Source organism: Corvus moneduloides, chromosome 1 (assembly GCF_009650955.1).
Source record: "Corvus moneduloides isolate bCorMon1 chromosome 1, bCorMon1.pri, whole genome shotgun sequence".
Taxonomy (NCBI): Eukaryota; Metazoa; Chordata; class Aves; order Passeriformes; family Corvidae; genus Corvus; species Corvus moneduloides.
The window spans coordinates 89,323,168-89,335,655 of NC_045476.1; the positions used below are offsets into that span (position 1 = coordinate 89,323,168).

Sequence of the window (12,488 nt, forward strand, 5' to 3'; positions counted from 1 at the left end):
ATGACATCTTCAGAATACTTAATTAAAGAAAATACTGTAGAAGACCTGGAAACAATCTACATATTTTCTTTCTCTAAACAGTAAAATAGGTGCAAGAGTTTCAGTTCTCTTTTTCACTCAATACTACTGAGATTGTCTCAGCACCCAAAGCCCTGTCCTTAAGAGGAAAATTATTCTGCAACAAAAAGGGAATGGCAATCTCTGTCATTTATATTTTTAGATTATTACAATTTGATGACAAATGATTAAAAATGAGACAAGTCTCCATGTTTTTGCCCTTTAACTTTAAACAGTGGTTTCAAAACATCTGCCATGGTTGGGCATGGCAACATACTGAGTTGTTTTTAATCACAGTTTACCGTAATAGACTCACCTGGTAAGGTAAGGCAGATAAGACTAGCAATCAGTAATGTTATGCACATGAAAACAATCAAAAGAAATATCTGAAAAAGGGAAAAAAAAAGGAGGGGAAGTTTATAAGAAAGTTATTTAACCAAACCTCAAGAAGCCCCAGCATAAAAAAATACATCATTCTAGAAAGGCAGCTAAACTAGGATGTTCAAATGTTAACTGATGTTTCACTGTATAAATAAATCAGCAATAAGAAACCTAACCACAGTACATGCAGAACACCTACAGTGTTGTGTATTTCTAAGACTTTCCATCAGCTGTTCCAAGAGTAAAAAATAACATTTGAATCCAGAATGACTGAAGTTCTTTGTTATGTCACATTAAAAAGTTCATCTCTTAATTTCTGCACTGACTAGCATGACTCTCAAATAATCCTGAAAGGTTTCTAGCCCTGTATGCCATATGAGCAAGACAGTGGTTTGGAAGGAAAATTGAGACAGGAAAATCTTGCTGACAAAGTTCCTCCAGATGTGCTCAGGTTTCTGTGCTCAGAAGCTGCCAGTGAAGCTGGTTGCTCCTCAGTCAGTTTGACATCTCACCAGAGAATTACCATGTACTTAACTTCTTTAAATATGTCTCAAGCACCAGGTGTTATAAAGTTCTGCTTCACTTATCGTCAAAGCCACACAACAAGCAAGCTTGCTATGGGAAAGCTAACATCTTATTCTAACATATTACCATGAGAAAGTTAAATCTGGAACGCACATCTTCCTTGACAAGACTTTTTGATATAAAGGAAGGAATCAATACCACAGTGGCCTAATGTTAGCCATTACTTCCATTCTTGAGCTATACCTGAAACCACAGTAAGTGAGCTGTGGTGAAGCTTGTATTTAACTCAGAGTTCTGGTAACAACAAAACAGTTATCTAGTTTAAGCTGTATGTTATTCTAGAAATACAAGTATCTGCCAACAAAATTTCCCTTCTAATTTTAAGGATTTAGAACTTGCAAGTATTATTTAATGCCTTTCTATGTTTAATACAGATGCAGAAGTAACAGAAGTTCTCTGTTTACTTTCTTATAAAGCAAAATAGTTTAAAATACACTTCAGCTACAAGACCAAAGTATGCCCCCTTGAAAGCCATGCCTTGTCGGAGGCACACCTGAACTACCTGTTTGAGGGGGGCTTATTCTCTTTCTCTCCATTACTAACTATGAAGAAAACAAGACATCAACTGACAGATAATACTCAACATATATGGGGTCTATAAATAAAATTGTAATTGAAGGTCTTAAGTTACAGGCTGAAAAAAGCCATGTGTGAGAATACCTGCAACTCTACGTTTTAGAAAGCTGCAAACCATACAAAACAGGACCCCACCACTTGACTTCTGATAACACGGGCCAAATCTTTCTTAGGAAAAAATATTTCATTTTTTTTTCAAATGCCTTTTTCTTTTTGCTTAATGTGTTAGATATACATACCCTGAGTGGGAATTTTAAAGGCCTACGATAAGGCTGGAAACCCACAGGTCCTCCTTGTTGAAGTATGGCTTGATGGGCTGCATGGAGACCTTCCCCCACAACTGGAACGGCATTATTATTGCGAGCATGCTGGTTGTTAGGTTGCTGATTTGCATTGTTTTCGTTCTCTTCCTGATCACCAAGTAGGTAAGAATGAAGATCCCTGTAGCAATCAAAATTTCAGTTTTGTTCTGTTTGATATGAACGAGAAACTTACAGAAATACAGGCCTACTCAGAATGCATAGAGGTTGTACAAAACTAATATAGGAGTACTGGCAGAATCTTAATAAAGTAAAATAAACCTTTTTTGATAACGTACTCAATGTCATCTTAAACACAATTTAGAAGAAAAATGCTGGTGTAGATGCAAGTTGGAATACAGCCACAAGGAAAGATCACTTATCTGTTTGACTACTTTAAAAGTATCACCTGGTATTAAGGTTGCTGTGCACGTGAAAGGAAAATTGCACAGATATTTCAGTTCACGTAAGCACATGGCTCTACTGACAGCTTGAATGTTACTGTCACTAAGCTCTACTGGAAACAAGGCCCTTCAAACCTAAACTGTACAAGGACAGTGCTGCGCTGCTACGGCTGTGCTGTCAGAAGTACAGGGGCAGGCAGAGTCTTTCAAGAAGATTCTAAATTGCTCAAAACCTGTTCACAACCTTTTAAGAGTACCAGTCCTAGAAAAAAAATCAACCTATTTTATATCATTATCTCCAAAACTCTCATTACATCATACTTAAACACAATCAAAACTTGAAAAATTAATTAAAAACTTCTTTAAAATGCAAGCTAAGAGAAGAGGGGGTGAGGAGAGTTTCCTTATGAGAAACTAAAATAAATATTTTGCATTACAGTGAAGAAAAAAAGTCTTTCATTCATTCACTCAGTTTCTCAGACATAACTTGGCAAAGAATAAATCTTGATCCTAAGAGTGCAACAATGACCAAAACATGGTGGGAGAAAGGCAATATACTTTGAAGTTACACTTAAAATGGTAGAGAAACAAAATCAACCTTACTTTTTCTTGACTAATATGGCAAACAACAGATGAACTAAAAAATAATTTCAAGTGCTAGAACTCTGCCTGGCAGTACAATAATTTACTTTATCTGACAAAGGGACAGTTTTATCCTTCTCTAGATTCTGAACTTTTACCTTTCAAATCCCCAATTCAAAGTTGCTCACTTCTTCAGCTCAGTGTTCTAAATACTTTTTCTTTTTTTTTCCTTCTTATAAATAAGAAATACAAGAAGTGCACATATATTTTATTTGGATGATTCATGGAAACACTCTGCTGACATTTATCTCTTTATTTCCTTATAGTAGGGAGTTAAGATGATGTTAGTCATACTTTTACAGATTTCTTTCACTAAGCAAATGCTGTAATAGTGTGCCAAAAGAATGACTTGTCAAAGGCTAGTCCAGAAGTAGATACAACTCCTGTTTAGAAGAAAGCAATCGCTATAGAAGTTTTTCATCATGTATTTAGCTGTAAAAGAGCTATTAAACCTGCTTGTTGGGATAACTTTCTCAAAAGCTGTCTTTATATATTTAAAGGCCAAACTGGGCACAGTGGTTGTAGCTGATTTTGGATTTCTGTACTTACAGCAAGTATCCAGCAGTAACAGTCCATGCTCGTACAAGACCTTTCAACCACTGCCTTGTATGTCCTTGCTCTAGCAAAGCTGGAAGCACCACCTGAAGCAAAAGCAGCTCTAGGGAAAGTTCACTTACTGGAGCATCACTAGAAACAATGGGAAGAGCAGGAAGTCAAACACAAGGAACATTTTGATAGGAGTCTTTTACACTGAATCCTATTACTGCCACCACGATACAAAAATACATTGGATGCCAAAAAGGAAAATTCTTAGTTTTTTGCAAACATTTTTCCCTATAACCCTGAGCAGAGGTTAGGTGTTCATAAGTATTTAGGCACTTTGGCATTTATGAAATTTAAGAAAAAACATTGAGAAAGTTTATATCTAATAATAGAGTTTGCTCCTTTATTTGCTGCTATCATTACTGTTTCAATTATTATTCAGAAATAGAAAAAAACCTGCTATCATTAAGAAAAGGCAGTTACAGATACTCTTTTACGCTTGAAGCAATGATAATCAGGAATGTGTGTGTTAAAAAAGCAAACATGAAAGGAACTTCACTATCAGAAAGTTGAAATGGGAAGTGTTTTGAGGGCATAAAGCCCCAAACGGTTATTTTTACAGAAGTAATACAAAATGCTTTTTTTTTTTAAAGTAGCTTTTCATTTGTAACATTGTATGATGTAGCCACGTCCTTTACCCTTTATTTCTCTTAGAACAATTAAGATTAGATTAATTGAAAACAAAGCAACACAACAAAAAAAAGTCAAAAAATGCTCAAGCAGTGCAAATACACCTCTTCCAGTTATAGAAACACTGAAAAAACCCCATCATTTTAGAAATAAATGCTCACCTGTAGAGCATAACATTATATGGAAGAAAGTTAGGAAGGAGATACTTAATAATGCGTATAGGAAGCCAGAGCATGAGCAGCACAATTGATCCAAAGACAATCTGCAATAAGAAAGTAAACAAGTTACTCCAAATAGTAGAAACAACCAAAGCTAGTTCCCCACCCATCTCTGGCAAGTTCCCTGGGTGTGGTGGGCTAGCCCTGGCTAACAGCTGAATACGTACTCAGCTGCTCGCTCATTCCCCTCTGCAGCCAAAGGAGAAGGCAAAACCAAAGGCAAAACTGGGATAATGGCAATTTAATAGAGAAAGCACCAAGCACACAATCAAAACAGTAAGAATTCAGTCTCTACTTCCCATCAGCAGACAGACAATCAGCAACTTCCTGGGAAGTCAGGAAGTCAAACATCATAACCACGAACATCAGCCCTACCTCCTTTCTCACAGTTTTTACTGCGAGCATGACATCATATCCCTTTGGTCAGTCTGGGTCAGCTGTTCCAGGCATATCCATCCTCCTTCCCAACCTGCACCTTACTCACTGGAGGTGAGGGAGCAGGCCAGAGCAGCAAAGAGAAAATGCCTGGATGCTGTGCAAAGATGCAAGCACTGTCCAGCCATAGCCAACAGGCCCTGTGTTAGGTGCCAATTCAAGGTGCAGAAGGACATTTGCCACTATGAAGAAAATCAATTCTATCCCAGGCAGACCAGCACACTACGATGCCCTCGCCAAATAGGACTGCAGCTGAATAAGCACCTCAATAAGCCTGCTGACAGCTAGAGCAATGTCAGACAGTTCTTTCTTCCCCTGCCCCCAACACCAGCATTACTTATTTTGTAGTCCTCTCTTTTCTAAGTGGCTGACTTTTTAAGCATCTTGCTGAAGCGTCAAAGACCTTTCAGTTCCTCTTTCCTCACATCTCAAATTGACTGAAAGACCAAAATTTAGTAGGGTACATCAAGTGCCTGAAGACAATGCACTTTTATGAATCTTGCTTCCTTAAGGAACCAGATGAAAACTTAAGTACATTTTAAACACATTCTTACACTTCATATAAATGCACCACCAGAGACTAAGAAGGTGGGAAAAAAAAGGTGTTTAACTATGTCAAAAAGAAAAACTGAATCCCATTCTTCCTGAAAATTAATAGTTTATGTTCTACACAAGACATTTCTTAAAAATACAGAGAAATAAACAGAGCTCGAAAGGTGTGATTTATTCTTTGAAATGGTAAATGATTACCATTCTGGGTCCCATATTCTAGCATGAGGCTAGTGAAAGTTCTGAATTAATTAGCTGAACAAATCAAAAGCCATAGTTCAAGTAACTGCCCATTCCAACACAGTGTGACAACATAAGTGAGACCATGAGCAACCAGTAGATCTCTGCTTGTATTTGGGCCACCTGATGCACCACGAAATTTCAGGCAGCTGAAGAATTACAATTATGTAAGGATAAAATGCTCTGAAAGGTGGAAAGGCCAGCTCTGCTCAGATACTGAAGGGCTCTCTAACAGAACCAGGATCTTTCTGAGCTTTCACTGCTAAAGCACCTCAGGTGTAACAATACAGTACATCAAAGAATGTTTCTGGTGTGTCAGTTCACACAGTTGACGTGACAATTATGTCAAAGACAGCCTGAGACCCTTCCTTGACTGCATGCTCAGGAAACCTCAGACAAACAAGCAAAGGGAAAAAATCTCTCATTGTTTTCAGTATCTTACAATGACAATCTGGAAACATCACCACTGGCTAGAGCAGCAGAATCCAACCCAAAATTTAGCTAGAAAATTACTCTCCCCTGCTGCACTATTTTGGCTGACCTGGACAAACAACATTTTCTGCAATAACTGAGGGCATTATGAGAGTTATGTGATTTACAATACCCATAATAAAACCCACTTATTTTCTGTGACTTTGCTTAAGGTACTTATGGAGTCCAACCAACTCTCCCAAACCCCTGCTCTGAGTAGACCCAGATACATCGGGCTGCTCAGAACCTTATCCAGTTGAGTTTTGAGTACCAAAAGATGCAGATTCTGTTTGGTAACCTGTTCCAGTATCAGTTCACTTCCATGGTGAAAATGTTTTTCTTTAAATAAACAGTACTGTATATGGGAGCCAGCACATGAAGCTTTCTTTCCAAATAAAGAAATCTTTGCGATAAGTCCTTACCACTGATAAGATAAACCTCCTGAGATGTCTATAGATGGGCAAATGAATCATTTCCTGCACAGGATTGAAGTCTGGATCATTCAAATTCCTGAGAAACCATAAGACACCAGGTCTCAATACCTGAAGTAGGAAATAGAAAACAATATATGAGGAGAATAATAATCATCATCTTTGTATTTATTTTTCCTTTTGAACAACACTGCTGCAGAAAGTAAGTTTTAATGTAACAGGGATATTCGTTGAACAAGATTCAACAAAATTGCACAGAAATAGAACAAAGAAAGTATTATCACAGAGAAGCAATAACCAAACACGAGCTTTATTTTCAAGTACTAACTGATCATAAGCAACTAAAACATATTTGGATTAATTTGAAGGCAACACTCAGATTTAAGAGCTATTTGTAAACCAAAAATTTTTAAGTAAAATATACTCAAAATCGTAATTTTCCACTGCAGTAAGTACCAGCATGGCACTTTTTATGTAAAACTGAATCCAATATACACACAAAATATGGTAGCAGTAATACCCACACATGAAGGATTTAACAGTTCTGTATGTAAGCCTTACCTCTCTTAGCAAAAGAATGAAGGATGCAAAATAGAAGACGTAAACCATTCCAACCAACCAGTGCAGAAACATTGTGGTGCCTGGGGCAGACTGAAAGCTCAATTCTCTGTCTTTCAGAGTGGCATCAAACATCTCCTAGAAGATCAGTAGTAAACAAATGTGAGTAAAGTTTGGCAAACATCCACAACTACTCAGTTTGCTTACCCTAGTTCATATATACTACTAAGCATAATTTAAATGTTTGCTTTAACACATAAATCATTACACCATTTAATTAGAGAAAAAAGGGATTACTTTATGATAAGAACAGCAAATAAAGATTAACTTCTGATCAATTTATTTCTTCTGACAGAGAGAAGAAATAAGTCAACTTTATCACTAACAGACCCTACATAAAAATTATGTTATATGAGTTATAAATCAATTCAAACAAAGTAGGACTATGATGGAAGCAAATAATTCCTAAGTAAAATTCTATTTCTACTACGGCTGGAAAAAATTAATTTTGTCCATTTCAATTTTATCACTCCATATTTTTCAGGACAGAAAAACTGTCCTCAATTCCAAGCAAATGAAGCATGGATCTTTTCCAAAGCAGAAAGAGACTGGACCACTTAAAATACGAAGCCATCACCATTTCACATAAGATGGCTACATAAAGATGTTTATTCAGTGCACAAGTTTGCCTGTAAGTAAACTCATTATCACAGTGGTCTTGTAACTGCACTAAAAAGGATTAGGATCTTGTTATTTTAGTAACAGCATGTTAATTTGTATTCAGTTACATAAAAAACCCCCAAAACGAGCATTAGGCAGTATCTAAAAAACCCATTCCCTCTGGGAATGCTGCTTATGAAAACAGAAGAGTGCTGTCAAACTCATATGAACAACTCTCTTCTCATCAGAACTTTTTTTTTTTTCTTCAAATATAAACACTGTTATGAAAGATTTTTTCCCATGTGTTTCTGTTCTTACCAAGGAGCATATATCCAACCACCAGCCACAGATGAGAGGAAACACACCAATTTCAACCACCACTAACAAGGAAACCTTTAGGAAAAGAGAGAAAATAACATCTCACTAGTTCAACAAAAATTTCTAAGAAAACGATAATGTCAGCTTAAACTGAGATGGCTTTTTTCCCCCACACAAAACATTAGGATTACCTTGACAACAATATAGCACACTCCTAGTAAACGACGTGATCGCTGGAACTTAACAAGTGCTGCCAAACCCTGAATAGCTTTGTCAAGAAAATAATACTGGAAAACACTTTATAACAGTTTAATTAATATCAAACACTGTATTATGGTGCTTTTAGCAACAAGAAATGTTATAAAAGAGAAAAATGAATTAGTAATTATGTGTTTTATCAGGGTTCTATTTTCAAAACTGGCTGTCACTCTAGAAGTTACAATCTGCTGTGCTGGGTAACACCCCCAAATATGCACCTAAATTAAATAAATAATTATTGACAATACTACCCTTCTTAAATTAAGCAACCAGAAGTTTTCTCAAGAATAGTTGTCTCTGAAAACATCTGCCACAAACAAGTAAGTCTAAAAACTGAAGACTCACTTTAAATAGTAACTTTCTCTTCCCTGCAGTCTAAATTAAATTCTCACCTTTTCCAAGAAAAGCTGGACGCATATTGCACTTCGGGAGTTTGTTTTGGGCTTTTTTTTTTTAGCAGGCAAAACCCACATGCCAATCAACTAATGTTTTACCACATTTGCACTGCATATTGGTATACTGATGCAGAAAGTTGATGTTAACTCTGTGTACTTTTGAACAGAAAACTGCTAACAAATGTATATTCTTTCACATTGAAGTTGACGTAAAAAAACATGCAGCTGGAATGCAGCCTTCTTACTTGTGACCAAATAAATCCTTCCAGCTTCCAAGACTTAGTTTTCTACACCTAAGAGAAAGTAGTTTTCTCTAATAAAGTAATTATGAGAAGGAAATTCTTGCTGCAAAATCTCAGTAGTTCAGAGACATAACAAAGAAACTAAAATAATTCATATTCAAAAAAATCTGTCAGGATCAAAAATATTTGAAAAAATTTCCCATCATACCTCACATATTTTCACAATCCCTCCTTTCATAATCTCTCTGCTCCAACTACAGTCCACAGCAGAAGCATAACCTACTCTCTTCTCCTCAGACAGACCTTCAAGTAAGCATAAAAGCCTTTGATTGTGTTGTTAAACATGTGCAAGTATTTGAAAGCAGGCAGTCACACTGACAACTTCTAAATGTCCAAGGGAACAGAAGAGACCTTTCCTTCTCATTTCACCAAAAGAGCAGAGAAAAATGATAAGTTAATTGCACCTGCATCATGTCTCTGCCTCCTCAAAGCACAGCCAGAAAAATTATTTACATGTAAATCTGAACCAGGTAACTACTGCCAAAAGGATACATGACAAACAATTAGAGTCACTGCTAGCAGAACGTATCCAACTATAGTCGTAATCAGGCCTTCAAAGTGAGATGCTTGGACCTGGAGCAAAGAGGGAAAAAGGGGAAAGTTTATCAGTCTCTTAGAAGATTACATCTCCTTTCTATGTAATTAAGATAAATTCCAAATTTCAACTCTTCAAGAATGCCACGTTTCTCTAGTTTTTACATATTTTAATAATCTACTACTATTTTTGTATCTTCATCAAGAGTAGATACTGTTTACATTTACATTACAACTACTTTTTTCAAACTCAAAACAACTTCAATATATGAAACAAAAAGTGTCACCTTACATTATTTCATTATCCCCTAGTTTTCCCTACTTATTATCATCCTCTATGAAAATTAGTACACAAGTTAAAAAATGTACACAAGGAACAAGAGGCTGTTAAAAAAACCCTGAAGACATACACAGTTTTTACAAAAAGTAGGAAACCTCAATGAAATGTAAATAATGGAGGAAGTGGAAAAGAGTGGGAAATCATTTTTAATCATAGATTCAAAAAGGTTGAAGGATTAATAAGAAGACATACTCCAAGTGACTTTTACAACCACAACTGGAAAGATGCTACAAAAATATTGTGATTGAATAAACAGTGGTAGTTTCTTTTTCATTTTGAAATTGTAAAACAGTACTCACATATTCCTCAAAGCCCAGGCCAACAATGGAGAAGTGACCAATGTGGTATGGACAAAATGCTGTATAATGTAAGCAGAAAGGAGAAAAAAAGGCCATGAAAACTGCTAGGTGGAGCCTTATTTGGAGGACAAATATTTTAACATGGTATTACTCTACTTCTCATAAATTTTATGAAAAAAGTACAAAAATTAATTTCTGTGCAAATACTTGCAAGTGTTTGATTTCTATAATTTTACAAGCCCTGAAAATCAGAATTTGCACTTAAAGACTAAAACAACATAAAACCACAGAGAATAAGAGGACAGTCTTTTCCTTCTTACGTCACCTTGCACTGTGTAAATTAATTCAATTTCTTAGTCTTATGTCCTAGGCCGGTATCTCTCTCAGGCCGCTGTAGGAGCCTATGCTGTATATTCATTCTTTCCTCTGCACTAAAGGATTTCAGCAGCCATTCTACAGCTTGGTCAGATGAGACTTGCTTTAGCAAGGCTTCAGTTCTAATGCTTTAATTCTTAAGAATACTGTGAAAAATGCAAGCCCTGCAGAAATTTGCAAAGGGAAGAGGAGGGGGAGAAAGATGATACCCAGTGAAGGGATGAGGAGCAACTGAAGTCTTTTACTTTGAATTAATGTACTGAAAACTGTTCATCATTCCTGATAACTCACTCCTGACAATTCTGAGGTTTCAGGGGAAATAGATGAAAAAACACAGCACTTCCCTATTTTTAGAAACCTGTGCATTTGCAAGAAAATATTTTTTTTAGTTATTTATCTCACTCTGTTGTTTTCTAACCAAGTTACAAAGGACTACAGAATTCAACATCAATTTTTTATAGGAGTGGAGAGCATCAGTATAAAGGAAAGGGTCTGCAGAAGTGGCAAGCTTTTATTTTCACCTATATTGTCTTCACTGTGTCATGATAGTCCACTGTGGGACTAAGTCTACAGACTTAACATTCCCGCAAATGAAAAGTGTGATGATTTTCTCTCTCCTCCTCATTTCTGTATAATCAACATATAAAAAAAAACAACCTCAAAACCCAAGAAGCAAACAAACAAACCAACAAAAAAACTACTAGAAAAGATATAACAGGACTCATATTACCCTAACCAAGGATAAAAAGAGCTTTAATTTATGTCCCTTTCAGGAAAATCAGCAGTTACTGGGAAGCTCAAACATGTAAAAGATAAAAGGAGGAACTGAGCTCTCCATGCCCAGTAAGAAGAAGAGAAAGAAAACTGAGATGAAAAAGATCACGCTCACAACTCCTACAGATACTACACTAATGACTTAAAAGTTGTATTTTTGACAGTTTTATGAGAATATAGTACACAGTTTATCGTCTCTTTTAAACGACTTTATTTAAAAGAGATTTTCTAACAGATCCCTTAAAGAAAGAAGCATAAAGGAGTACAAGCTCCTCTGTGAGCACTAAAATGAACTATAGAAAATATTAATTAAGTTGAAATGAGTTAATTTGTCCAAGGAGAATTTCTGGACCACTAATTAAGGTTACAAATGCTTTCCTTCTGTTTTATCTTTTATGAGTACCTCCTGTGACATCTGAACTGACAAGTAGTATAATTACTAGAGATTTGGCAATTGTAAATTAAGCAGCATTACTTAATGGGAAAGATACTAAAAATAGGCTTGAGAGGCACATATTAAATTCCCAGACCTCGTGGTTGCTTAGGAAAGTCATTCTCTTCTCTGTTTGTGAGTCTCCCACTTGGCAAAGCAGCTACTGAAAATGTTTCTATATGACAACCTCATTAATTATTCTTATTACTTACTTATTATTGAATTTTAATCTATGGTTTAGAAATTTCATGGTTATGATCTACTTACTAAAAAAGTCTACATTTTACAGCAGTTAAAATAACCTAATTAACTTCTGACAACTACAGATTGAAATAAAATAATTATAAGAAATAATTCAAGTATTTTCCAACGCCTATTTTAGAACAGTTAGTTTCTTCTGAATTAAACATACAATGTAGTCATTTTTATTTTCTTTTGATCTGCTGATTTGTTTCAATATCTAGATGCTCAAATCACCGGTTCAGCATTATGAGCTTTACTTAGCCAGTAAAAACTTATCTACAGTACAACCTCAGTTTTTCAATCTCAAACTCTTCTGCCAAGACCACTGAAAAAACACCAAAGCAACATAAAAAATTATTTTCTAAACTGATCATTGAGAGCAAGTGAAATTTTGTGTTATTTTTGGCTGGTATCTCTTTAAGTGTATAATATGCTTCATCTTGTCACTAAAATGCTACGTTCTTGCATACCTCCCTTC

The 12,488-nt window shown here is 35.8% G+C and overlaps 1 protein-coding gene across 2 annotated transcripts in view; it reads right to left on the reverse strand.

The window, feature by feature from the left end:
* Positions 1–12,488, reverse strand: part of MARCHF6 (membrane associated ring-CH-type finger 6) — a 45,652-nt gene that overhangs the window by 12,123 nt on the left and 21,041 nt on the right. For both annotated transcript variants that reach the window (XM_032118018.1, XM_032118010.1), the window contains exons 11-20: positions 10,186–10,244; positions 9,505–9,585; positions 8,249–8,317; positions 8,058–8,132; positions 7,083–7,217; positions 6,513–6,632; positions 4,339–4,439; positions 3,494–3,631; positions 1,839–2,040; positions 374–443 (exon numbers count right to left, since the gene is read on the reverse strand). In XM_032118018.1, the coding sequence (XP_031973909.1) occupies positions 374–443; positions 1,839–2,040; positions 3,494–3,631; positions 4,339–4,439; positions 6,513–6,632; positions 7,083–7,217; positions 8,058–8,132; positions 8,249–8,317; positions 9,505–9,585; positions 10,186–10,244 (1,050 nt within the window). The remainder of the gene's footprint in view (positions 1–373; positions 444–1,838; positions 2,041–3,493; positions 3,632–4,338; positions 4,440–6,512; positions 6,633–7,082; positions 7,218–8,057; positions 8,133–8,248; positions 8,318–9,504; positions 9,586–10,185; positions 10,245–12,488) is intronic.